The sequence below is a fragment of the Buteo buteo genome, chromosome 27 (genome assembly GCF_964188355.1).
Source record: "Buteo buteo chromosome 27, bButBut1.hap1.1, whole genome shotgun sequence".
NCBI lineage: Eukaryota > Metazoa > Chordata > Aves > Accipitriformes > Accipitridae > Buteo > Buteo buteo.
Window position 1 is genome coordinate 8460553 of NC_134197.1, and position 27614 is coordinate 8488166.

Consider the following 27614-nt stretch of genomic DNA (forward strand, 5'->3'; position numbering starts at 1 on the left):
GGGGGGGGAAAGAAGGCGGAAGTGCTGCGGGGCCGGTGCCGGCGGAGGGCCCCGCGCTGCTCCCTGATGGTGTGTGGCGGCTGCCGGCCCCAGGCGCGCTCGCTTCAGGCTCAGTATGGCGACGGCGGCGGCGGGGGGAGCCGGCCAGGAGAAACAGCTCGCTCCGACCCTGCTCAGTTTCTTCATCTACAACCCCAAGCTGGGCCCCAAAGAGGGAGAGGTACCGGAGCGGGGCGTCGCGTCGCGGGGCTGTGGGGAGAGGAGGGCAGCCTCCCGGCCCGGCTCTGTCCCGGGCTCGGTTGCCGCGGGGGCCGGGGCGTCTGTCTCGGCTCTGCCGTCCCTCCCCGAGGCCTGGGCCGCAGCCTGCGCCCGCGGAATTAACGCTTCCCCCCTCCCCGCCGAGCATCCCCGAACAAAGGCGGCTGCTGGGGAGGAGGGAGCCGCGGCTTTCCCTGCCCGCGGCCGGGGCTCGCCCCTCGTCTGTCTTCGGAGGGGCCGGGGACGAGTGCCAGTGCCACCTGCGTCTGGGTCTGCCTCTGCTTCGGGCTAAAAAGGAACGGTGGCCGAGGGGGGTTTCGACAGTAGCACCTAAAATGTTGTAGATGGGGAGCTGGTCTGTTGGTAACTATGTTTTACTGAGGAAGTAACTTTTTCTAAAAGTAATTTTCTCCAGGTAGATACAGCATGGTAGAAAGCTTAGTGTTTAAATGGGATAAATTCAAGTTATTGCTAGTATTTTCTAGCCATTGTGATCTTTAATAAGTAAATTCAAGAAACTAGGGCCTCTGTTTTTAGATAACAGTGTATTGTATGGTTCATGTGATAATCTTTAGTTTTAATAGTTTTTGAACAGGGCAGTGTTCTTACATGCTTACTAACGACCAGGGTGATGAGACTGAGTGCACCCTCAACAAGTCCATGGGTGACTCCAAACTGGGGAAGCTGTTGACAGAAGGTAGGGCTGCTATTCAGAGGGACCCTCAGCGAGCTGGGGAAATGGGCTAGCAGAAACCTCGTGGAGCTCAATAAAGGCAAATGCAAAGTCCCGTGTGTGGAATGAAATAATCTCGTGCACCATGACAGGCCAGGGGCTGACTGGTTAGAAAGCAGCTTTGCAAAACAGGACCAGGTAGTCCTAAGTGAACAACAGGTTGCACGTGAATCAGCAGTGTGCCCTTGTGGCAGCGAAAACAGCATACCAGGCTGTTTTGAGTGAGTATGCAGTAGCAGGTCAAGTGAAGTGATTGCTTCCCCTCTGTTCAGCGCTTGTGAGACTGCCGGTGGGCACTGTGTTCCTCTGGGCTTGCCAGAGCAGGAGAAATACTGCCAAACTGAAGCAAGGCCAATGGAGGGCCCCTGAGTCGGTCAGGTTGCCGCAGTCCGTGATGTACCAGGAGAGCCTTAGGGTAACTGGATTTGTGCAGCCTGAAGAAGAGATGATGTGGAAGGGGGTTTGATAGCTGTCTTCACTGCCTAAAGGGTGGCTATAGAGGATGGAGTCAGGTCCTTGAAATGAAAGGATGAGAGATAACGGAAGAAGTTCCAGCAAGGGAAATTCCGATGAGATAGAAGAAAAAATTCTTCACAGTGAAGTTGTCAAACAGTAGAGGGGGGGCCTGGAAAGGTGGTGGAATCTCCATCTTTGGAGATATCCAAAACTTGACTGGACAAGGCCCTGGGCAATCTGAGCTGGCTTTGAAGCCAGCCTTGCTTTGAACGAGCTGTGAAGTGACAAGGGCCTATTATTTCAATAGCCTTCAATTTATAAAGCGTTTTGAGATATCTTGGGATGACTGACTGTTTTAAGTGTGCTTAATTACAGAAGCCCATTTAGTTACAAGATAAAAATCAGCCTAGGAAATTAAGGGATTAAAGTTAAAAAACAAGCAAACCCTGAACTCAGTATTCTTTAGCTCTGATTCTATTAAAATGCATTTGCTTTGATTCTTTTTTTTAAATTTTAGGAGGAAAAGAAGATTCTCTTCTATCACCCAAATGAAGTAGAAAAGAATGAAAAAATTAGAAATGTGGGACTATGTGAAGCTATAGTACAATTCACAAGGTATGCAGCCTGATTGCACAGCTCATTGTATTAGCACAAGCACTGTAGTTTAAATTTCCCATTGTATGTTTTCTTTTTGTGTGTATAAATATCTGTGTCTGCGTATATGTTTTCCTTCCAGGACTTTTAGTCCAACAAAACCTGCAAAATCCCTACATACGCAGAAGAATAGACAATTTTTCCATGAACCTGAAGAAAACTTCTGGATGGTCATGGTACTTATGCATGTGATATGCATATTTCTAAAACATTATATCGCAATGTTCTCAATGCATTCTGCATTGTCTAATACCAGCCTGTTCCACTTTCTAGGTTGTACGGAATCCGATAATAGAAAAACACAAAGATGGAAAGCCAGTGTATGAATATCAGGAAGAAGAATTACTGGTAATACTGAACTTTTTCCCTTTTTTTTTTTTTTTTTTTTTCCCCAAATGGGTTTTATTATATTTTAAGAGTACCTCCAGAAATATCTTAGTTTGATTCTTCTTGAACTGCTGCCAAATTGATTTTTTATATATATATATATTAAAAAATATATCTCCATAAATGGAAAAAGGGCAAAGTACTTTTCAATAAAGTTTGAAGAGAGCAAGAGAGAGAATTATCCAAATAGCAGTTCAAGATCACCCAATAAACATCGGTGAAATATAAAGCTGTGAGACTTTTAGCCTGGAATAGGTGAATTTTTTTTAGGATCTGTTTGTTTAATAAAGATCTTGCAAGATTTTACATTATATATTTTTATTAGGTTTAAGTATAATGTTACTACTTTTTTAAGACTGCTAGTAATCTTTACTAATAATCTGGAAAAACAAACAGCTCATAACTATCATGGGATTTCATGTCCAAACTTCAGTATCATTAGGTCAGTTTATTTGTATACAGGAAGGGTATTTGACTGGGTGGAATAATATTTAAAAAGCTGGTTGCTTATGCTGCCTCCGTTCATTACAGTGTGCACTAGTTCTGGTCCTCATTGTGTTCTAAGAAAAGGACTGATGTCACAGGCACCCTTATTTTGCCAGACAAACAATAAAATAGTCTTTTTTTCATCTGGGTTAAGATCCTAGCTCAGTAAAAACCTGCTATGGTGTCCCACTTCCTTTAGCCTTTGACTTGGATGAAGAGAAAATTAGTCAGAAATATAAGTTAATTTTCACTGACCACTGGCCTTAGGGAAGGGCACTGTTTTTAACTTGTGTCTTGTGCATGAGTTAATAAGGTGCTTTTGGTATTAAATGTAAGGGTGGAAGGGACTCCCTTTATAGAAATAGTACTTTGTAAGTACAAAGAAATTTCTAGACACTGACTGAAAATGCTACTTAACTTTTCAGGGATTGATTGCTCTAATTTTTGTGTTTGCTGGCTCTTTGAAAACATGTTATGTGGAGCTCAGCCAAAATATTTGAAATTCTCCCTCTGCTTATACTAACGTCCTGCTCTCTTTTCTGCAGGACAAGGTTTATAGTTCGGTCCTACAGCAGTGCTACAGCATGTACAAGGTAGAGTTAATACTGGAGGCTCCTCTTCTGGACAGAGGAAGAGATCCTCATGGTACCATTTGGATGTGCAAGCTCATCATTGCTTTGACATTCTTGTCTCGTTACTATTGTCTGCTCTCTTCCTGAAGCTGTAATGGTGCTGATGGAAGAGAAAAACAAAGCTTTTGCAGTTACCTGTGCTGGTTCGTTAGCTTATTGTAAAAAGAAGAGCTTTCTAATTTCTGTGAAGTCCAGATTTCTTTTCATGGGCAGTTACACTACTAAGCATTTGATTTTGATGGTGTTAGGTATTATCTGTTGGAGAAACAATACTGGATAAAGGCCATCAATCTGGCTGTTACAAAGCAAGAGCACAAGATACTTAAGTGACACAGATAAATAATTTCTCTAGCATTACAGAATTTAGTTTTCTTTTCTAACTCTGCCCCTGCTGCCGTATATACCTGGACTCTGCAAACCTCAGAAATGTTTCTTCAATAAAGAAGGGGTACGTTTGGATCTATGTGGGGTCCAAATACTGAGAAACAGGAGCTGTATTGTAATCTAGCTATATTCAGGGCCGAGTTATAAGAAATTATTTTAAATGACTACCCAACTGACAGATTTTTTTTTTTAACTATTAGCTTTTCAATGGTACATTCCTGAAAGCCATGGAAGATGGAGGTGTAAAAGTTCTAAAGGAGAGACTAGAGAAATTCTTCCATCGGGTAAGACCTTATCTTTCAGGCACATACAGTGTGATTTTGCACTGGAATTAAAATGCAAAAATCTTCTCAAAGTGGCTGCAGTAGGACTATAAAACACGAGCAGTGGAAAAGGTGTAGTGGTAACACGAAAAGTCTGGTTGCTCGTTTTTTGGAAATAATTCCTGCTTCCTACTAATGTGGTAGGTTCTTTAAGTGAAGTTGAACTACAAGCAAGGTTATGGCTTGATGGAATGGCTTAGCTGTTGGATATTTTTTTCGATGGAATCATGTTCATTCTTTGGAAATTCTGTTTTAATGTTTGGATTGGTTAGTGTGGTAACAGTCTGTGCAGACCTATTTGAGTAACTGTTGCAGAATCATTCAGGTTGGAAGGAATCTGGAGAGGTCATCCAGTTCAGCCTCCTATTCAAAGCAGGGTAACACTGAATTCAAACTAGACTGCACAGGGCTTTGGCTGTTTGAGTCTTGAAAATACCTGGGGGTGGAGATTCCACAACCTGCAAGCACAGACTTAAAGTCCTATAGTACTGTGAAGTAATGGATAGTTGTAATTTTTAACTTCTACTCCCCACCCCATGTAGAATTAGTAGTCATGTCTGATAAGGTTTCAGGAAATACTGCCTTGGTTATAACTAGTCTTCAGAATTTAATTTCAGTCTTTAAAAGCAAATGTTTTAGTGAAAGGATGGAAACCAAAACCTATTTCTGAGCAAGAAATCCATCAAATATTATTCAGGTATTTTTCAAATAATGTGACTGACTGAGTAGTCATGTCTGGCAGAATTTTGAGTTCCTACATGAGAAGTTTCATCAAGCTGGCTTTAAAAGATGGCACCCAAGTGTCTGTCTGCACCTATTTTTCTCGTTTGCATGGGAGGAGGAAACAGAGGACTGCTGTCAGCAGTTAATTCTCTTGTGGTAGAGATGTGAATATTGGTATCTCTGATAATGATGGAGAGTAGAGACTGTGTACTGGTGTTTAAAATTTTGTTCTCTTAACAGGTTTTTAAAATAACACAATGTTGTGATAGTATAAACAAAAGTACAGTTCAGTCTGATTTTAGGACAGCCTTTGCTTGTGGGTTTTGGGAGGGGTTTTGCTTGTTTTTTGTAAGAGACTCTAGAATGAACACTCTTGGCACAAGGAGTACTTGTTTGATTAGCTGGTGTATATTTCTGTCTAGACTAAGTTAAAAAATAGAGCATGGCAAAAACGAAAGTAATAGATTTTTATCTTTAAAACATTGTTTTTCTTTGAAGTTCCTACTGAAGATAAAACAGTAATCGCTATGGATTTGCATAACAAAGAAATCCAAGGAAAAGTTTCTTTTTTTCGCTGGGGAATTAGGAATGCTTAAAAAATGTAGTCATGCACTTTGTTCTACTAAAACCCTATTGAATGAATTGACTACGTGTTGCTGGCAGGCTTGGACCGGACTGAAACACTGAAAGGAAATGAGACTTAGACTATAAACTGTTGCAGAGATCTGTCATGCTATTTGTCTGCAAGTATTTTACTTCTTGGTTGTTTTGGTAATGTGAAATGACTGTAGAGGGAGCCATTGGATAACTCATCTTCCACAAAGCAGAACATTTGATAGCATTTCAATCTTGGTAAAGGTTACAGTCTAGCAAGAAAGAGAATAATAGAAATTATCTTTTCCTTTGCACACTGAAAGCTAATGGATTTATCTGCTAATATTTCTACAGAGTTACTTCTGAAATTAAATATTAGTAAGTTAGGCTGTGCTTTCTTACACTCTCAAAAGATCTTGAGCTAGCCTTAAAAGCTGTTGTCACTATGATTAAGTAATAGCAAGCTGACACCTGGAATCACATTCACACACTCACACATAGAATCATAGAATAGTTTGGGTTCGAAGGGACCTTTAAAGGTCATCTAGTCCAACCTGCCCTGCAATGAGCAGGGACATCTTCAACTAGATCAGGTTGCTCAAAGCCCCTTCCAGCCTGACCTTGAATATTTTCAGTGATGCGGCATCTACCACTTCTCTGGGCAACCTGTTCCAGTGTTTCACCACCCTCATCATAATAAAATTCTTATATCTAGTCTGAATCTACCTTCATTTAGTTTAAAACCATTACCCCTTGTCTTATTGCTACAGACCCTACTAAAAAGTCTGTCCCCCCATGAAGGAGTATGTCATACAAGTAGAACTGGAAGGGTGAGGTTTTTTTGGTTGGGGTTGGGGTTTTTTTGATCATTAGTCTAGATTACTGGGGATTAGACTCAAATTTGTCATTTAAATCTACATGTTGGAAGTTTTCTGAATTCTAAAAAAACAACTGTCATTATTCTCTTAGTACTTGCAGACACTGCATTTACAGTCTTGCGATCTGCTGGATGTGTTTTGTGGAATCAGCTTCTTTCCACTGGATAAAATGACTTACTTGAAAATTCAGTCATTTATTAACAGGATGGAAGAAAGCCTGAACATAGTCAAGTATACTGCATTTCTCTACAATGACCAGCTTATCTGGTAGGTACTTCAATAATTCTTTTGTGCGTCTTCAATTTCTCATCCTATAAATAAGTGCCATAATAGCAAAGCTTCTGAATCAGTGAGAGAGTTGCATGAAAATGATAAAACTGAATGGTAGGATGAGTGATATGTGAGAAAGGCATTGGTCTTCAGCTTTAAAATCTCTAACCTGTACCAAACGATTAATTCCATGTTGGCCTGAGGAGCACCTAGAGAAGTATCCTTGTAATTTCCATCCTAAGAGCCTCTGTGCATATATACAAGGTCCTCTGTAGGACCCTTTAGTAGAGACAGTTAATTAAAGAATTGTTCTTCATATGGTTCTGAACCAGGAAGTTGGCAATGCTTGTGAAGAGTCCTACTTAAAAATGGAGTTAAGAATAGCAAACTTGATCTTTGTTTAAATATTGTTTCTATTTCTCTTCTGGTTTACAGCTGATTTAGATGTGGTTTGTATTTAGCAAATAAACTTAACATTTTATTAAAGATGAATGTTCTGGGATTGAATCTATTGAGACATCAAAATGTTGCTACCCTAGTTTGGTATGTGCTTTGCCTAAGTTTTGGTTAGAGGAAAACATGTGATCTGAACTGCAGCACAAACATCACTTGCGTTTCTTTTTCTCCCTGATGTTCTAGGAGTGGACTGGAACAAGATGACATGAGAATTTTATACAAATATCTCACGACATCTCTGTTTCCAAGGCACATGGAGCCTGAGGTATGGTAGTTAGAGGGGTTTTTGGTTTGGGGTTTTTTTGGGGGGGAGGAGGGGGAGGGAGGATGGTGTTAGTTTTGGGTTTTGTGTTTGGGGTTTTTTTTCTTCATTTTCTTTCTGTTTATTTGGTACCACTAAGGGCTAAAATACCAGAGAGGAATATCTCTCTTTCCATGCGCCCTGCTCTTAAATTTTAGTTTAGAAATTCTGGGATGTATTGCTTTCAGGGCACTTCACTGAACTCAGTAGTATTTGCACCTAATGCTTACAATAGGAATTGTGCTGATAATTTGGATATGGGATAGTGATAGAGAGTTTACTCAGTGTCGATACCTGATGACTACCCAGTACTGCAAATGAATCGCTTCAGCTTAATGGCTAAATGCAGCATGGAGTGCCATAAGACCACATGGAATTAGTTATCCCTCCCCCCCATCAAAAAGTTCCATAAGCAAAATTTTAAAATTAATAAATGCAAAATCAAAATGCCCTGTTCTATCAGCATCTCTTACACGTTAGCTTTATCTCCTTCATGTTACACAAAGTATGTATCTTCATGAGTGGTGATTTCTGCAAATGGTTTGCTTTGATTTAAAGACAGTCCACAAAATGTAACAGAAGATACCTCTCTAAGCTGTTTTTCCTTGTGTGTGTTCTTTTTCGCTTCAGTTAGCGGGAAGAGATTCTCCAATACGTGCTGAAATGCCAGGAAATCTACAACACTATGGAAGGTAGCTCTTGTTTACTGTCACAATCTACTGCTTCTTCCCTCAAGGACAAAATGTTTGGGTGGAGTACATGTATTTTGAGTATGTTTTCCACACACAGTTCATTCAAGAGTGTCGCACAGTAGTTGGTGCAATGTAAAACTTGACCTCTGGAAAAAAAAGAGAAAAGGCTTCATTAACATTACTGCACATTTATTTTTCTTCCCCACTGTTCTTAATGCACTGCATGAAAAATTTTGGAACTGCTCCAGTCATTTCTTTTCAGTCAGGCACTTCAGACAAAGGTGTAGATTTAATCTAGAGATTTATCTATTTATTTTCCCTCTGTACTCAGCATGTCACAGTGGGGAATTCTGTACTTAATCAGCTGGTCAACATGATTTTGAATAGTTGCGGGTTTGGACGTCTTTCTTTCATCACAATAATTCCTCTTGCCTGATTTATTGTATTCTTTTGGGATGAAGGCGCTGGCACACACTCCTTGTCCCATCCATCTGTCCCCCACATCTCTCCAAGTTTAGGTGCTTCTAGCACACCACTGTTTTACATAAAACTAATTTGAATGTACTGTTGGAAAGCAAAGGAAGAGTGCTTTCCCAGTAGCAACAAAAAAGTTTTTTAAAGGTAAGTCACAACTTGAATGTGGAAAGAGTTTCGTTGTTCCTTTGGTCTGCACAGTTTATTTCCTTAGTGTTATTCAGGCTTTCTGATTCTGTTTCTGTAATTCTTTGGAGCGTATATGCAAATAATACTTTGAAAATGTAAGAGTGCTGAGATAATACATTAAGGGCTCTGTGCCTATCTGGATAGCTGAAAACTCACTGTATTCAACTACATTCATAGACACAAGTAATTGTTAGTTTCAAGAACATCTGTTAAATAGGAAAAAATGAAATGCAAGAATTCATCGTATCTCACCTATTGAATTATTTTCTAGGTTTCTTACTGGACCTTTAAATCTTAACGATCCGGAAGCAAAATGCCGTTTCCCCAAAATATTTGTTAACACTGATGACACTTATGAAGAGCTTCATTTAATTGTTTATAAGGTATTATGTTTTTCTATGCAATTATTCCACAGAACTAGGAATCTATATACAATGAAGACGACAAGGATGTGAAGTACTTATCAATGTGACTTTCTATACAATTCATATGACCAGGTTAAAGCAAAGAGACAGAAAACTCTTTGGTGTTTCTAGCAACAAGCTTTAAATCCTGAATCCTCTTTTTCCCTCTCCTGTACCCCCCTCAAAACAGTTGTTTTATTAAAACAAAATAGCAGCCTTCAGTTACTTCAAGTGGTTTCATACCTGGCTTTATGTAGTATTAATCAATAAAACAAAAAACTAGTATTTTTTTAAATTAAATGCAAGTTTCTTGCAGACATATGTCCTTGCATAAAATGCATTTTTAGCAAATTTTACCTTTCCCCTACAACTTAAAATTCAGCCCAGTTAACAGTTTTTAAAATCTTAACTATCCTGTGTTGTGCAGGATTGCAAAGAGATTATCCTATTGAAGTTTACCTTTGAAGTCGATTTTTTTTTTTTTAACTGGTTTACCTGTGTGTGACCTCACTGAAGTATTGTCATTTGTTTGAGGTAGTTGAGGTAACCTGTTGTAAATGGTTTTTTTGCTTTAACTTTTTTGTTCCAGGCCATGAGTGCAGCTGTCTGCTTTATGATTGATGGTAAGTACCTATTAGCATCACTTATTTGGCAAGACATAGTTAGTACAAAATGCAACTTGTTTTTACTCTTGAAAAATACTCATGTTAATTTGTTATTTGAGCCTCTTCATGAGTGCTTTTATCAGTCTTTTGTTTTTTGTTCCAGTGGTATAAGTAACTCAATATACACAATAAAATGAGTAAATATTGCTTCAGGTAGCCATGGACTTTCAAAATCATCCAGGAGGTTATAATTAAGAGAGAGGCCTCTCATGGATGTTTAAAGAAAACAACTGCAGAAACTGTACCTTCAACTGTGGGAAGAGAATCTCATCTCTCCCTTTTCTTTACCTATCACCTAGCTTCAATTCCACCTACGCTGGAGTTTTGCCGTAAACTGGACAGCATTGTTGGGCCTCAACTCACCATGTTAGCATCAGACATATGTGAACAGTACAACATCAACAAGAGAATATCAGGGTTTGTACCACGTTTCTGCTCCTGTTGCAGTCCCTCATTAGTTGGTTAAAAATTAGGTTTAATGAACAACTTAAATAATGGTAACATGAGTGCAAATGTTGAAAGCATTAAGTTAACTGTGTACTTTAAATGATGTTTATCTACCTTTCTGCATCTTAAGCATTTATAAAGTGCCTGTTGCATATTTAGGTCTCCCTGAAGTAACAACATAGATGTTACTAATTTAGGAACAGATGTTTATTGTGTGGCTGAAACCTTTTTCCTCTATGTGCATAATTGTTGCAGAATAAGAATCATGTAAATATTAAGATAAGTCTCACTATTATCAACTGGGATTCTGCTTCCTCAAGCCCCAGCTGTCAGCAGATTATTCAGATACAAGAGGTGGAACTTCGAGGTTTTGTTTCTTTCATATGTGAAATGAGACTAGCTGACCCATGCAGATGATGAGTTCTACAGATTACTGTGCTTGCAAAAATATATACCAGATGGCAAAAATGCTAATGGACATGGTAGTCTTCTGTCACTGTCGCCCATATTGAAGTAGAGAAGTAGCAGTTCCTGCAAAATCTTAACTTCAGTTTATACTTTCTAACTTTTCTTGAGGAAAACAGAATCTCATAATGTTCACAAATAGCCCTTGGGCTAGTAGAACAATTGAGTTTAAAAAAAAAAAAAATTAAAAAGATCACTCACTGTCTTTGTACCCACATCCTTTGTGCTGATTTCCTTTGACTTCTGCTTTGACCTTCTGCTATTTTGTATAATGTTAAAATAGGAAATGTATTTTTCACATCAAGTGGACACTGACACCACTAGCTCTGAGTATTGCCTTAGACAAAAGTACTTACAGCTTGGACGGAGTATATGTAACTTTTAACTCTGTTACAAATCCAAAAGGAAAATGAAGGTCTAGATACTAGAACAACTTTTGTTTAACAGTTTTTGAAATGGGGATTTTAGTGAGTGGATTATTTGGTTACAATATAAGCTTTACAGTTGAGTACTTTTTTTCCAGAATTACTGCTTCTTGAAGTGTTGCCATGCATGGTAGGTGAGGAAGAAACTGTCTTATTTTTTCTATTTTGCAGGACTGAGGTAACTACTTGAGTGGCAAAATAAAAAGTCAAATGAAAAAGGATGTTAATGCTTTGGAAAATATACTTCACTTGGAACTATAGCTGATTTTCCATAAAATTGTATTGTATTTTTAGATAGATTTGTTATTTGGGGAAGCAAGAACAGCATTGCATATGACAACAAAAGAGGAATTAAACCAAAAATAGGTGTTTGACCGGACTCATTTAGTGGTAGCATGCCAAATGAGCAAAATCGCAGGGTATAGAACAGGATGTGCTTGAAATTGTGCCAATCTACTAAATCATTAAGCTTAGAGTTTTTTAATGTCATCTGGGACTGGCTTTGGCAGCTTTAACTCTTTTAAAGTTTAATGCCATGGTGTCCTGAAAACATGATACAGTTTCTTGACACTAATGCATCTGGGTGACAAGAGAGCAAGGGTATCTAGTTGTTTGCTAAGGTGAGTGGTGTCATCACAGTATCTCCCTGATTCTAAATAATACATAGCCTGAAGTACCAATTGTTACAGCCAGTTTTTGCCAGTCTGAATTTGTTGTGACTTCTACCAAAACTATATCTTTAAGTGACAGATTTTTTATTAATAAAAGAGGGAATGGAGGAAGACTGTCAAGGCAGGAGTTTGAAAAAAGTCTCTTGCTTGGCCCACACAAATGATGGGGGGAAATCTAATTGCCTGGATCAAGGAAGAGTTCTTTCTTTTCATTGTAACAAATAACAAAGATGTGAGTGGAAGATTACTTATTGATCAAATTAAAGACCCAGCATCCATTCAAACCAGACTGGACTGGCACTGGGGACAGCAGCAAAGAAACAAAATGGGGACAGAGGAAGAACAGCTCATTAGAAAAATGCAAACAAGCCACTACTGGGAAGTGGGGCAATGCCTTTAGACTCCCCTGTGTCTATTTACTAGCAGCCTAAGCAGCAGAAGGGGAAGAACTGGTTGGTTTGGCAGGCTTGCTTTTCCCACCCCTCCCATCCAAGAAAGTGTGTTAAAATGAAGTTTGGTCATGTCACAAGTCTTAATGTACTTGGGTGTCTTCAATGTGAAGATAACTTCAGGATGTCTGAGCGAGCTTTGCACTGGCTAGTTACCTGTTCCCTGTGAAGCCTGTGCTTGTAGAATGTGTCAGTATTCACAAGTCACCTTTTTTCTTTTTCTTTTTTAAAATATTCCTAGGGCTGAGAAGGAGCCTCAGTTTAAGTTTATCTATTTCAATCACATGAACCTGGCAGAGAAAAGTACCATTCACATGAGGAAAACACCCAGTGTATCACTTGCATCTGTTCACCCTGACCTCATGAAGATTCTCGGTGACATCAACAGTGACTTCTCCAGGTAATGCTTAACTATTAAATAGTCTGCAACTCCTTCTATCAGGTAGATTTTTTTCAAATGAGTGAAGCTTTGATGTCTTGTTCATGGATGGCTATTCATAGCTCTGTGAGATAAATGGTGTAACATGGGTCATATTTGGTATTTTGTGTTGGTTTAGAAGTAGTCTGTCTTAAACAAAAATTCTGTTGTCCTTTTTAAAAAAAAATAATTTGAAGAAGGACCAGGGCCTCTATCCAAGAAGATCTCTCATCTATTTGAAACTTCAGAGTAGCCATAACAAATGTAAAAGAGATGTGAAGCCTAGTGCTTTTGCATTTAAGTCTGTCTAATCTCTGGCTCTGAAAAAGCTGACTGCTTTTAGAGATTAGACAGTAGATGAAATGCAAACCTTGCAGTTACTGCTGATAGAAAAGGTAACTGGCTTCTTGTCAATGGGTATGGTTCTTCAAGGTGGGACAGATGCTCTGTCACTATAAAAATTAACAACACAAAAATGCTGAATAATTGATGTCTATAATTAGCAAGTAGCAGTTTTCCCACTCTGCTTAAGGACAAGGTTTTCATTTTTCTATAAATTAAAAAAGTATGTGTCCTCATATTGTGGAAGTACTGGGTTAGTGCCTGCTTTATGTAATACATCTAGTTGTTCAGCACAGTTTAGTTCTAGGTTTAACAGTTAGAAATGTGAAAGCTTAATATCACCATACCATCTCCAACTTTTTGGTCACTGTGTAGCAAATCATAATTCTATGAAGTATGTCCTTAATGGTATGGAGGATAGGTGTTTTCTTCAAAGCATTCGAGTATTTGGCCGATGGACAAATTGATGATTTACTCATCTGGGGCTGTAATTGTCCTAAGCAGCTGTTTATGAAGCCTTCATCCTAGATTGCTGAATTATGCCTAAGTTAGTATTGGTAGGGTCTCTTTGAAACTGCACAGCCACAGCAGTTCATGACATAAAGCTGTCCTAATGACTACAAATAAAGTTGTTGAAGATGAACTTGCTGCCACCTTCTTTACTTTCTCAAACTTCTTTCAGAGTTGATGAAGATGAGGAAATTATTGTGAAGGCAATGAGTGATTACTGGGTGGTTGGGAAGAAGTCAGACCAGCGAGAACTGTATGTTATTTTGAATCAAAAAAATGCAAATCTGATTGAAGTTAATGGTAAGGATTGGTTTTTATTACCTTTAAATACAGTTACTAAGAATACATTTTAGTAATGTATGTCCCTGGAGAAGTAATAAAATCCATCTTACAAGAAATCTAGAGAGGGATTGATCTATGACAGACCAGGTAAGTTTGCATAAGGTTTTAGTCTGCCTTCTACCAGCTGTGAAAGAACAGCATAAATATTCAGCAGATGTTCTTAATTATTAATCAGCCATTCTTCCTCCTTCAAATAATAGGAGAGCTCTGCAAGCTTAATTTAGGAGTAATTAATGAAGTGTATTACAGTTGAGATGAATATATTTACATATGAGTTAGGTTTTACTTGTCAGTGGTCCATGGGTAGGTTACTTATACATAATGACTATGCTGTCAGTGATCCTCATTCCATTGTTGTTTTGTTTCTAATGATGTTTTAAGAATTATTTACTATGACTAAGAGTGCAAATTAACCTTAAGATGCAATAAGCTTTTATATAGACTTGAAGAGAAAGGGCAGATAAGTCTTTCTTGCAGGAATTTTAGGGCTGTTTTAATAGGAAGCAGTGTGCTCACTTGGATGATGGGAAAGAATTAATACTCTTCCAAGACCAAAGCCTAGCAACCTAAATTTTAAAAAGAGGAATGGGTTGCAGGACTTAAACAGTCATTTCTAATTGTCTTTCAGGATCAAACCTGCCATACAGAAACAGTAAATGAGTGTTTCTGTGCCTGATAAACTTAGGAAATGTTGTCTGCCAAATAGCATGAAGCAAAAGTTGTCATGAAAAAAAAGCTGACTTGATTTATTTTAACAGACTACCCTAATCCCTCCTTCCCCTGAAAAGGTGTTATAATATACTTCCTTTTGTTGAAACGAAGTCTTCTGCTATTGCAGTGTAAAAGTTTGACAAGATGCATGGCCGAGCAGCAAACTCAAACTATCATTTACACTTTAGCCACTTAGAATACAACTCATCTTTCAGACAGTGTGAAACATCAGACTTGACTCAACCTTCTCTTAATGAAGACAGAGTAACATTAAATGTATTTCTACATTAGAAACTCCTAGGTTTTTTTCTGTTTGAATTTAATATATAATCTCCTGATGATCCCCAGGGTTTTTCTTGTGGAGATTCCTATAAAATATCATACTGAAATATCCTCTCTCTTTTTTTTTTTTTTTTTAAACAGAAGAAGTGAAGAAACTTTGTGCAACACAATTTAATAATATTTTTTTCTTGGATTGATCTGCAAAGGGCTGATTTATTGAAGATGTCAATGTCAGACACTTGTTCAACATGAAAAGTTATTAGTCATATTATTGACTGGAATAATGACAATAGTAAAGCAATACTTGCTTTGTAAGAATCAAAATTTCTACTAAAATCTGTAAACTCTTGATCATAAAATTTTTAGATTTTAAAGATGTTTATGTGCAAACTAATTAAAAACCAGTCTGAATTCATCTGTACCATTCCATTCTGATATCGTTATGTGAATATTTTACTGGAAAATAAAACTAATAATTGTTACACTTTTAAGGGCATCTTTTTGTTTTCCTGTGTTCATTTGCAGCATGTGACTTTCTGCTAATTTTCTACAATGTGAAACTAGACTGGTTACAAAAGACCCCTCAACAAAGAACATTCTAGGTTGACCTGTTCTTTGCAACTCCTGCTTCAGCCCAATTTAAAGTCATTGTCCAATTCTTACATACTTGTTTATATGCAGTATTTCAGTCAAATCATATTTGAGCAGAAACCATTTCATTGGGACATATAAGAACTGATATCTTGTCATGATTGTATCAGTTTAACATTGAGGGAATTTTTAGGTACAACTCAAATAGTGACTTATGGAATAGTTTTGTTTAAAGGGTTATACTCATTTACATGACTATATTCTCTTTCCCAAGACCCTTGGTTTAAGAGCAGACAGTTTTCCTCTGACCCCAGCAAGTCTTGTGGATACAGTTTTATCGTACTTGTATTTTAGACCTTACTGCAAGTGTGGCTTTTTTGTTGGTGGTTTTTTTTTTCTCCTCTTATTCAAAGAGTACTTACTTACTTACTTGAAGCTTCAGTAGTTCTCATTAGATTTATTTCTTCTTTCTCTTTCTGCCAGCAGGCACCTTTGTAACAACTGAGGGTCCTACAGTGGGTGCCTCTGGAGGGGGTACGAACTGTGTGACAGGCTCCTCTAACTCCTTAAAGTCTGCATCCTTGGAGTCAAATGTTTTTTCTGCTGCAGCTGCTTCTTGCCTTTTTGCCTCTTCTGCTTCTCTTCCAGCAATAAGTCTGAGTGAACAAAATTTAAATTTAATGTAGTGCAAGAGAGGGGGTACTGGCTAAGCAACTATAGTTATATTTGCAGTATGAGCAGTATAAATTGTCATATTGTAGAGAAGCAGAAAATCTGTCTAGTTACCACTTCAAGTCTGATTTATGGTATGTAAAAAAAAATATTTCTTAGCTGCCTTTACACAGAGCATGGCTCAAGGGCTAGGAAATATCAGAGAATTAAGACTTCTGTAACCTGAAAGCAGGCTGTATATGTTACTCCTGATAGTAACAGAAGTCACATGAGCTACATTCTGTATGTTGCTGCTTATACCTGGATGAGTTTGTTTTCCCAGTTACAGTACGCTATACTACTTTATTAAAGCACACTTCTCATTTTCAATAATTTTGTTAGTAGAAAATAAAAGGTAGCAGTACTTCAAGATACAACACTCACTTTGCCAGCTCCTCATCCTTGATCTTTCTCAGCTCAGCTAATTCAGCATCCTGTATTTTATTTTCTTTTATTTTTTCCCTCACCAATTTTTCATGGTGGTAGGCAGTGAAGAACTTAGTTGTAAAAAAGATTTGCACCCGACACAGCCACAGACTGAATTCCTCATCTTGTTCAGTTTTGGCTTCTTTTGGTTCATCTGCAACATGTAAATTAAACATGTTTATTTAGTATCGCGCTTCTCTTTCAAATGCGTTTTGGACTACAATATTTCAGCTCTGACACTCTGCAATGGGAAGGTCAGAAGATGGCAACTGAGAGAAATGTTTAACTAATGCATGTGAAAGGGGATGGCCCTTTTGTGGGTCTTCAGAGTGACTTGTCCCTGGGAATGGCATCAGAAGAATATGAACTTTCCCCTTTAATCCTATGATAAATGTCTTCTGCAGTAATATGATGACAGTTCAGTATCCATGACTCCCGTACATAGAGGAATGAAGGAACAAACATGACTACCTGAAAAAACAGAATTGAATGCAAGCATCCAGTTGTTGTGACTGTCAAAAAATCTGCCCATCTGCTGGTTCTTTAAGAAACAGTTTTTTCCGATCTGTAATTTTTCAGTCATCAGATTTCAGTGAAAGAGCTGATGACTACACAAAGATCCTTGTCTACCTATGTTCTGAGATTTGGGTTCTTTATCTGTAGAAAACATTTAACAAGCACGAAAAAGAACCCAGATGAGATCTGCTACTCAGCCAGAAGGGAGATGGTATAAAAAGATTACTAGCCTCAACATATAGAAAATGCTCATAGTGATTTCTCTTCTGCATGAATGCTGGCTTGTCATAACATAAGACATCTTGCCCCAGCTAATGGTGGCACACCATTAATAATAATTCTTAAGTAAAAGAAGCAAGACATAGCAGTAGTATCTTTTATTTGTGCATGACAAAAAAAAAGGGCAGGCTTGAGGATTGAGTTTCTCAGAGTAAATACAAATTACAGCTTTTAGATGCCCTACAAATAAAATACGGCATTTTAAAATTAGGGAAACTATTTAAGTTAGTACTTAAATGTCTCATTTAATTAATAAGTTTCATTTTATTTAAAAAATTTCTTTTAAAAATTTTCTTTAAAAAACTTCCTCCAGAATTAATGTTCATTTACTGCCCTCTTGTGACAAGCTGAAATCTGCATATACAATTAAAATTTTGCAATTCAAGAGCTACGAGGGATTTCTTTGTGTTAGTCTTAAAACAGTAGGACTGCTTTACCTGTCAATTCCTTTGCAGGACAGAAATCTTGTTCTTTTTGTGCATTCCAGCTGAACAATGACTGAACATCTTTGCTATCTCCATGAGTTGTGTGAAATGAGAGGACAGTATCTGATACTACAAAGAAAGAAAATTAAAAATTACTCAGTCTGTAATTCTGTACATTAAATATCAGGTTTGATCTTCAGCACAAATAAATACAAATTGTCATCTGACCTTACAGCTAGACCTGTGGTTGAAATACTTCTGTACTGATGAAAAGTTTTTTTATAATGAAGGCACAGTTGCAGAGTTCAGTCTCCTGTTTCCATGCCCAAATGAGTGGGACAGAAGAGGAAGAAATTAGTTTTTAGAAGCCTTTATTTTTTTTTAAGGAAAATGTGATAGCTTCTAATTAAAAAGCACAAAAAATTCAGAGATTCAAACTTGCCCACCCTATCTGTGTCTAGCAGGTATGGAAAGCTAAACGTAAACCTTGTCATAATTGCCAAACTGAATCCAGTTACCCTCTGTAATTGCAATACATCCAGCTGTTTCAATGATCAGCTACTGGTTTAATCATCTCTAAAGCTGTAAAGAGAGTGAATATCTCCTCTAGCACCACTGCTTATAGATGCTTATGGTAACAACAGTACTCACCCAGTAGAAATTCTTGAAGAGGATGCCCTCTGTCTTCACAAGGTCTCAGTAGCTGGCAAGAAGTTTTAAATTCAGTTACTAAATGCCTGGACTTGTGTTCGAATTAAAAACTGAAATCACATGTCCATTTGAGTCATGCAAATTCCTATTTCCAAAGCATTCTGCCAACCAAATGCATTCTGCAATTATGCCTATTTCAAAGCATTTAAGTTACCATAGTGTTTCACGCTTTCAAGTATTAGCAAATTGGTCATAACACTTTACCTTTGATACCAGTCAGGGAAGTAGGGTTACCCGATTTCAGAGCTAGGGAAAGATAGAAGTACAGAGAATGAAAGCTCCTGTTCTTAGACATGTCCCTCTGTTCTTACATGTTGCTCTATGTATTATTATTCATCTGCTCCCAAGGAAACTATAATTAATTTCTATTCCTAACTACAGGAATATACTCCAGGAATTATACGGAGTGAAAATGAGAGAACAACATTAAAGAGTATATCCGAGGAGGATGCTTTGAAATCTTTCCAACTATCATCCGAAGCATCTTCTGCAGCCTGATGATGCCACTCTTTTCAGACGAGTGACAGTAAAAGTCTCACAAAAACTGAAGTCAAACACAATTTTGTTTTTTAAGTGTTGGTTTATTTTCCAAAAGTCCAGAAGTTCCCAAATTCGCTGTCTGATTTCCACAATTCCAGTGCAAATCAGTAATCCTTACTATCCTACCCTGAAATCACAGGGATCAAACAGAACGTATTTGCTCTTGGAATATCAAGAATCTCATTATAGTCATACATTGGGTACAAAATTGTAAAGGCAGTTAAGGAGAAAAGTTTGCTGGAAGAATTGTGTTACAGTTACCTTCCCCAGTGCTTCTAAATCTCTCTGCCCACTTAGCCTCTCACTCCCTGCCTTACAAATAAAGATAAACTGTAGCTTTGTTCATCATTTTAGTCAATGTAGAAGATACCACCCAATATTCTCAATAACAACAGCTGAGTGTATGTGTGGAAGCAAATGCTTTTATTAGCAATAGAAACTGCTAATAAATAAAACCACTTCTAGGCTCATACATGCATCCAGGAATGGAAACACATTGTGTTTAGTATTAAATTCTGGTCCCTTTCAAAACTTAAAACTACCTTGGCTACTCTGTCACCTATGAATTGCAACCCCTCTGCTCCATCTTTCAGTGCAGGCTTTTTACATACCTCATGTTTCTTTATTTCATCTTGTGATATGACACTTTCACTTGAAGACAACCATGAGCTAGTGTAAAGTTCAGCTGCCTCAGAAATGTCATCGTTTATGTCTGCACCAATTATACTTCTGTATGTGCACTAATAAAAAGTAAACACAAGAAGAATTTTATGTTCAGTACACTTTAAATCAAGATTTTCTTTTGGTCTTCGAAAATTTGACTATTTTAACTGGACCATTTCACTGTGCAACTGCATTAATGCTTGCAGTGATGCAAGGGAATGGGTTCTGTAGGATGGGAACAATTGGCCAGAGAATGGGAAGTCGTGTCCAGTGGCACTACGGGCTTACAGAGACTGTGAAATTAGGTCTTTGTGAATGCTCTTTGAACTAATAAAAATACTTTCATCTTGTGCACAATTCCAAATAACAATTCTAATTCATGCCTTCAACTACTCTGTGCATCTAAATTACACCAGTGTCACAGGCAGCATCTTACAACCTACAAAATCCTTATTCAAAAGTTTAGCGAAAAGAAAAGAGCATAGCTTAATTGCTGAGAAACAGCAAGTCTTGCTACATACAACTGCAATGCCATTTTTACAGGGCAATTTTAGACATTTGACTTAAAGTAGGAGAAGCACATCTTCCACCAGTCAACCAATTTGTCAATTTCCCACCAGGAGACTTGCAAGTACTTTATGTGTATTTATAGGTACCTAGGAAAATGTGCAAATGTGCTAAAACTATCTATACTGATGTTACAATCTAAGGTAGCAACAAAGAGAAAAAGCAGAAGGACCCAATCAAATGACTGTTTATGCAAAAAGAGGAAATTGCTTTCTATGTTCAGTAAACGTAGAACATTTGCAGGGCCCGACTTCACCCTCTAAGTAGACATTAACTGGTCTGCATCAACTTTACCTGGGACAGAGAATATTCTGGGTACAGAGACATATTTGTGGTTCCCTTGGAGAGGCGCTCGATTCTACTTCTCTTCCGATTATCACGAGCTACTTGCTCTTTAATCATATCGCTGGTAACATACACCAATGCACAATCAAGAAGAGCTTCAACAAATTCAAGAAAAACCAACTAGAGTAAAATAAACACAGTAATTAATTCTTTTTGCAAAAAATCCCTTCATTAACAGGCATATGTACCTGAGCAACCAAAGAACTCAAACACAATTGTTTGTAAAGCCTAGCTGGCCTCACTTACTTAGTCAAACATCCCTTCTTCTGAAGAAAAATTGAAAACAGCCAAAGCTCAAAAAATTCAGGAGGTAATATACTGTGTTATACCTTATAGAAGTCATACTGAAATAAAATACTGCATAGATTTTTTCCTGTCTCTGGAGCTATGAGAAATGTCTCTAACAAATAACACACAACTATTGCTATTACCTTAACATTTAATTGCATATGATGCTTCCAGAAACACCAAGAATGGGTGTATAATGAATCCTTAGTAAGACTTACACTGTGTCTTCAGTTTATCAGATACTGTTTAAAGCAATAAATTTCATTATGTCATTTAGCATCGCTGAGTAAGAGCTAATTCTTTAAGGGTGAAGATCCTCTATAGCAGGCCAGCTGTCAGGCAGCACAAGTGTCTTCTATAGTCACTACTGGACCTCACTGAGGTGGCAGCACTTCACATGTCCCTAATCAGGTTTCTTGGAACACCAGATTTTCAGGATCAGCAGGTTCACATCTTAATTATTGACCTATCTTAACATTTCCAGTGCGTGCCTCAGCAGCTGGAACCGCTGAGATTCATCCCTGTATAATCACCGTATACACGTATCGTCAGGTAACTGCCCCACAGACAGAACTATTACTAGGAGCAGTCTCCTGGAAATGGTATTTCACCCTCTGGGTTACGACACTCTTAAGGAACTATCTGTATGGTTGGGTATGCTGAGACTGTACTAATAAGGGTAACATAAGAAAAACATAGAAGTACGTGAGCTAAACTAGAAGATATAGGCAGAACAAAGGAAGACAAAAATAGAGGCTCAAGTTTGCACTCTTTATTTTTTTTGAATAAATTAATTATTTTTCCTCCTGTTCTAGCAGATAGGACAGTATTTGCAGCATTTTTTTAAAAGGAATGTTAATTGTTCCTGTAGCAATGAACCATGATATGTTTTTTCATACACACCTCCAGCTCCAGGTTGGTACTACTGCTATCATGTAGAGAGGGACCATCTTTGACAAGTATTTCCACAAGTTTTGAAGCAGTTAATTGTTTGCTGAGAAGTTTAAAATCCTGGGTAAGAGTAAGAGTAAATATGTTAATAGCACTTAAGGCATTCCCACATGGACCTAACCTAACTTCCTTTAAAGCCTGTATCAAAATTTCTAGTGCTTTCAAATTTTATTTCCACGTACATAATTAATGACAGAGTGAAATTCTGGCCTTACTGAAGTCGATGGGAATTTTCCCTAGACTGCAATAACAGTGTTAAGAAAGAACTTGTGAAAGCTTATAAATAAAATTTAAAAAAAAATTACAATTTTGCCATCTGATATTTTTATTAATTTTTTTCATGAAAAAAAGTCTTGCATTTAAACAGTGACAGTGACTCAAAAGCCAGTCACATCAATGGGAATTGTTCCCTAGCTTCAGTGTAATCTTGATCTGTCCCCAAATTACTGAATTTTAGTAAGAATTGCATGTTCATCTTGCAGTATATTAAATTAATACATTATTAAAATGGTTTACTGTGTTATTTCAAAAGCTGTCTGTCTTTGAGTTCTACCAGTAAGACATTTTCGTACATACATTTTACAGGATGGGGGCGGGGAAGCTACCAAAAATATTTATATTTGCTTAAAACACATTTGTCTAATATTTGATTATTTGAAATGATCAAATACAAAATCAGAATTCAATCCTGCAAAAGTACATAAATAATTCCTGTAGAACAACTGTCCCTTTAATGTTTGTTGGACAGTTTGTACAAATAAGATAGCTCCTACCTTTTAAACTTTTCAACTGTGCAGAAGCCACAGGGAGTTATTTTAAAATGGTCACATAAACTGACAAATAAAGCACATCTAATCACACAAAATGAAAAAAAAAAAATTAGATTATTACATTCAACATCCAAAGGAAGTGCCTCATTTTCATCGTGGGTTCAAATGGAGGTCTGGTACTCGGTCTACAAAAAGCTCTGTATATTTCCCAACATTCATCAATGTAGCTCATGGCAAAAACTGTACATCGTTCTTCAGAAAATAAGACACCTTTAAAAATTAATGGGGAAAAAAATAACTGTTACAATAAAACTGTGATGTACGTGGTACTAATTGATGAATTCTGCACAGCACAAAAGAAATACCATTACTTACCTTGGATACAACAGGCGGTGGGAATAACATTCCTGGACATCATTTCTAAGAAACACTTATGCAGATAAGGACCTTTCTCCCTACAGTTGAAACAAAAATACTCTTGTCTGGGAAGACTCAAACTGATTACACTGAAATAAATTTCACTAAAAGATGAAACTTACTTGTGGCCTTCATGATAGATATGAAATGCTAGACGAATAAGGTAAGACAAAAATGTTCTGAACAGTAAAGTCTCATGTGGACAATGTATCTCCTCAAGTGGTGTTTTATCACCTAAAAAATTTAAAAAATAAGTGTCTATTGCTATCATGTACATTAAAATGCTTATAGGCATACTGACTTGTCAGACTTTTTTATCCTCTCCACCTCTACCTATCACAGTGTTAACACACTCCTGGAAGAATCAGACCAGACACAGCATCCCTTCCAAACAAGCAGGTCAAGGGAGAACCATCCACCTATAGCTGAATCTTATGAAATTCTCTGGTTCTAGAAATGCATTCACTCAGCATATAGGAATGAAAGGGGAAGCAAAGTTGGAGTTAAGCCCTTCAGATACTAGGGACAATGCAGTGCACCCCACTGCAGGTCTAAATGGAATTGATTGATTAACTGGCTCTATGGAAGAAAAAAACCATACTACATGCAAGCCAAAGTTAAGAGCACTGGAAAAAAAAAAAAAAAAATTTTTCTTCTACTTCTTCTCAGATCTCTTAAAACTACATGTAATAGTAATGACAAGACCAGGGGTGAATACAATACTTGAACAGATGGCTCTCTAGAACAATTTTTTAAGTGGTATTTCAATTTTGCATTTTCTCACCTAAGCACCTGAAGTGCTTGGAGAAGTGGATCCACTGAGAACTCACAGGCACAGAGGTACTCACTCAGGGCTACTTAACTACCAGAGCTGAGCTGTCAGTAGAACCTGCCACCCCAACTCTCCACAGCTTACTGTTAAAATTCCTAGATTCTACACCCCAATCAACAGAAATACAAACCGCTCAATATCCGATCCATTTCGGCAAGAGTTATGTTGGAGTGATGAAACTGGCAGTCCTTCAGAAATCTCCAAAATTGGAGCTTAGTCATGAGGAAGGTGTTGTCAAGAGAATGATAACAGCCTAAGCCACTGTAGAAGGTGTAAACTCTTCTCAGTTCTGTAATATGCCTCAACACAGCAAATTCTACCTAAATAAAGCAGGATATGTTTTCAGCATTGTCTCACATCAAGTAGGGATCAGCTTGTATTGATCCTGTAACTGGGCATATAATGCTTTTGATCTTGTAACTCTGAAAAGCATACTCCTGGTTAAGTGTTCATGACAGCATTACTCAAATGTAGTTATAATACATATTTTCTGGTGACTGATAAAAATACATTAGTCTCTGTCAGCAGACAAACCTCACCGTAGCTAAAGGTAATTGCTGAATGCCCTTCCAGATACGTTAATGTATTTTTTATTGACTTCTAGTGGAAGCTCAGGAAGAGGCAATACTGTCTATTAATTCTTTTTGCTTTTCTGTTTTCATGGCCTTCAGATTTTTAAAAAATTCTTTAATGGAAAGAGTTACTTTAATACAAATAAACCAGAAATAAATATTATGAAACACACTGCAGAGGAAAACTGAAAATATCAAACAGTAGACTCTTACTTGTTTCAGTTCTTCATGTCTTTCTTCCCTTGGCAACAAGTCAAGCAGTGAAGATATATCCAACTCAATATCTGATCCCAGAATAGAAGTATTTTCTAAACCATTAATGATAGCGATATTTTCTACCATGCAAATAAAATAAATTAGAACAAACTAAAGTGAAGTTAAAAAAAAATAAATACACACATACAGAAGGAAAATAAAACATACATTATTCCTTCTTATCTTACTGACTTCAAACTGAGAATAATAGACTCCTTTATATTGAGGAGTAGAGATTTCATAATCAACAGCATAACAACTGAAGAGTAATTTTGTCAACTCCAACCCCTAATCAAAAGGAAATGCAGGTATTACGTAAGTTATGAAACTTTCAGACAACATTGTTCCAAAAGCATTACAAGATGTAGCGTGGATGTGTCACTCAGTGTCATGCACAGCAAACAACAAGCACAGGAACAAAAGTCATTAATTATTAAGACAATGCCCATCTTTATCAAAGTTCTTTGAAGAAATATGTCTGGCTCTTGAGTAAGTACAAATAGCTTCACATTATAGTAAAAAGGAACAAAACCCCATGAACTGAGTAGAATTTGTTTTCTTCAGCTGCTTACCAGTGCCAAAATTACTTCCTGTGCAAATGGCATTCAGCTCTTTTGCACTCATTGCATCCACTTGAAAAGCAGGATATTCTACTATATGATCATCTGTGAACTCTCCTTCATAAACATGACCATTCTTGAAGACAAACTTGCCCTATAGACAGATCAATTTGATTAATTTCAATATAAATATAAATCAAAGATCAGAAAAAAATAACACTAATGCTCTCAATCAAATTTCCTTTTAAGAATCTTGGCTAAAATGCAATATATGAGAGAAAATAAAGCAAAATAATTTTTCCTACCCTCTTTACTAAAGTAATTTGTCATCTGTTAATTAGAGTACACTGCTGGGATGAAGAATTGCCTAGATATCTGATTGATTTTGAAATGTATTTTCAGGAAAAAACATTTCCCACCCCCCCATATAGAAAGACTGTTTGCAATCCTTAGTTTGCATATGTGGCACTTCGCTCACAATTTTTTTAAAACAGTATGTTAATGTGTGAACATCTCTGTGCAAGGATAGCTTGAAATCCATTAGCTCACAGTGTAAGCGTGAAATACTGACCAACGACTGCAAAAATCAAGATGCATCTATTGCACTGAAAATCTCCACAGTAAAACTTATTTCTTTATAGACATAATACACATCTAACCAGAGAATCAAATCTGTGGCCCAGCAAGGTCCTGGGAAGGACTCCTACTGCTTTCAGTGGACTCTGCCCTTTATGTTGGGATTCCATCCACAATGCAAATTGGATGTAGTTTTCCGTACAGAAATCTAGAGATACGCTGTACTGAGCAGAATAGTCTCTTCTGGTGGTGTCTGCAGTTTTGCCTTACTCTACTTGTCAATAACTCACCTTGCCATGTTTCTTATTACAAACCCATTCACCATCGTACACTGCTCCACTGGCATACACGAACTTCCCATGTCCATGTCGTTCCCCATTTACAAAATCACCTATGTATTCATTCCTTAAAGGATACTGAGATCCAGGCATTCTCTTCAAAAACCATATGTGGGTGCCATATCCATGCTGAAAAAAAATTGTGTTTTTAAAAAAGAATGTCACCAGAAGAGCTGCTATTGCTACAGGTTCAGACTTGTAAAAAGGGAAACCACCTAGGCATCTTTAAGAGTCACTGTTGGCAAATCTCTCAAATAAGAGCACCCAGTTGACAGCTGTAGTACTTCAAACCATTCATAAAACTATATTCTACAAAGGTGCATGGCAGAAGCGCTCAGAGGATACACTGAATCAACACATACTTCAGCAAGCTCTTCCAACAGGATTCCTAAAGGCATCGTTCCTGCCTGAAGCCTTTTGACTGTAATGCTGAACAGTCAGGTGAGGAACACCATGCCAGACAGAGCGCCACCGTGTTCCAGAAGCTAGACTCCTTGACAATTTTATGCCGAGTGAAAAGACAGAGGAAGTAGCTCACATTCTTTTTCCAACAGAATAATAAATGGCAGGAACAGAAAATGCCAGAAATCTTCTCTTTCCATCATAAAACTTTTACAAGAGGGAACAGTGTGGTATAATATTTCACAGGTGACACAGAAGCAAATTGCCACATATACTCACTGCTGAAATCACATCTCAAGCTAAGTATAGTCACAAACATTTAACTTTTTAAACTTTTTTTTATGGAAAAGCTTTTTATTTTCTATTAGATAATTAAATTATGATTTTTTTAAGACTAAGTCAAAAGCTTTTTAAAAATTTGAATATTGCTAACCTGAGAATCAACTTAAAATAAACAGCACTCCTCTGCTATCTCAACTGGCAGAAAATCATACAAAACTCCTTTGATATTGCACAAAACTCCCTATCTAGTTTTACTAGAGTAATGGACAGATGCTGAACTAAAGAGGTTGCTGGGGAAGAAATTAATACCTGTATGCCATACACCCACTGTCCCATATACTCTTGATTAGCTGTCAACCATCTCATTCTTCCTTTTCCATGACGTACATTTTTCTCCCACTGACCTTCATAGATATTTCCAGACTTATAGCTACAAGAAAACAATAAAAGTTAATGACTCATTCATACTAAATTCTGAGTGGATCTTAAGAAAGCAAGGTTTATGCAAAACCTCATTGTTAATAAGTTTAGCATTTATTAACAATAAATATTAGCATTACTTTGAAAGTTGGCTGA

At 37.4% G+C, this 27614-nt stretch overlaps 2 protein-coding genes across 3 annotated transcripts in view; one reads left to right on the plus strand and one right to left on the minus strand.

Annotated features, from left to right (window-relative positions):
• CCZ1 (CCZ1 vacuolar protein trafficking and biogenesis associated) lies at positions 1–15512 on the plus strand. The gene is made up of 15 exons (XM_075058871.1): positions 1–220; positions 1965–2062; positions 2184–2277; positions 2375–2449; positions 3520–3567; positions 4191–4274; positions 6600–6775; positions 7418–7499; positions 8166–8227; positions 9162–9273; positions 9884–9917; positions 10259–10376; positions 12658–12816; positions 13859–13986; positions 15163–15512. Exons 1-15 carry the CDS (start codon positions 116–118, stop codon positions 15216–15218), a joined length of 1431 nt encoding a protein of 476 aa, XP_074914972.1. The 5' UTR covers positions 1–115; the 3' UTR covers positions 15219–15512.
• LOC142045391 (radial spoke head 10 homolog B-like) overlaps positions 7511–27614 on the minus strand; it is a 24450-nt gene continuing 4346 nt past the window's right edge. The window contains exons 6-21 of one of the 2 annotated variants that reach the window (XM_075058870.1): positions 27348–27468; positions 26307–26483; positions 25453–25594; positions 24839–24933; positions 24184–24373; positions 23344–23455; positions 23180–23259; positions 22926–23074; positions 21987–22094; positions 20745–20915; positions 19832–19960; positions 18621–18672; positions 17982–18098; positions 16708–16903; positions 16035–16268; positions 7511–8373 (exon numbers count right to left, since the gene is read on the minus strand). In XM_075058870.1, coding sequence (XP_074914971.1) covers positions 16070–16268; positions 16708–16903; positions 17982–18098; positions 18621–18672; positions 19832–19960; positions 20745–20915; positions 21987–22094; positions 22926–23074; positions 23180–23259; positions 23344–23455; positions 24184–24373; positions 24839–24933; positions 25453–25594; positions 26307–26483; positions 27348–27468 — 2038 coding nt within the window. In that variant the 3' untranslated portion in view covers positions 7511–8373; positions 16035–16069. Of the gene's footprint in view, positions 8374–16034; positions 16269–16707; positions 16904–17981; positions 18099–18620; positions 18673–19831; positions 19961–20744; positions 20916–21986; positions 22095–22925; positions 23075–23179; positions 23260–23343; positions 23456–24183; positions 24374–24838; positions 24961–25452; positions 25595–26306; positions 26484–27347; positions 27469–27614 lie in introns of both variants that reach the window. The other variant, XM_075058869.1, reaches the window with a different exon arrangement.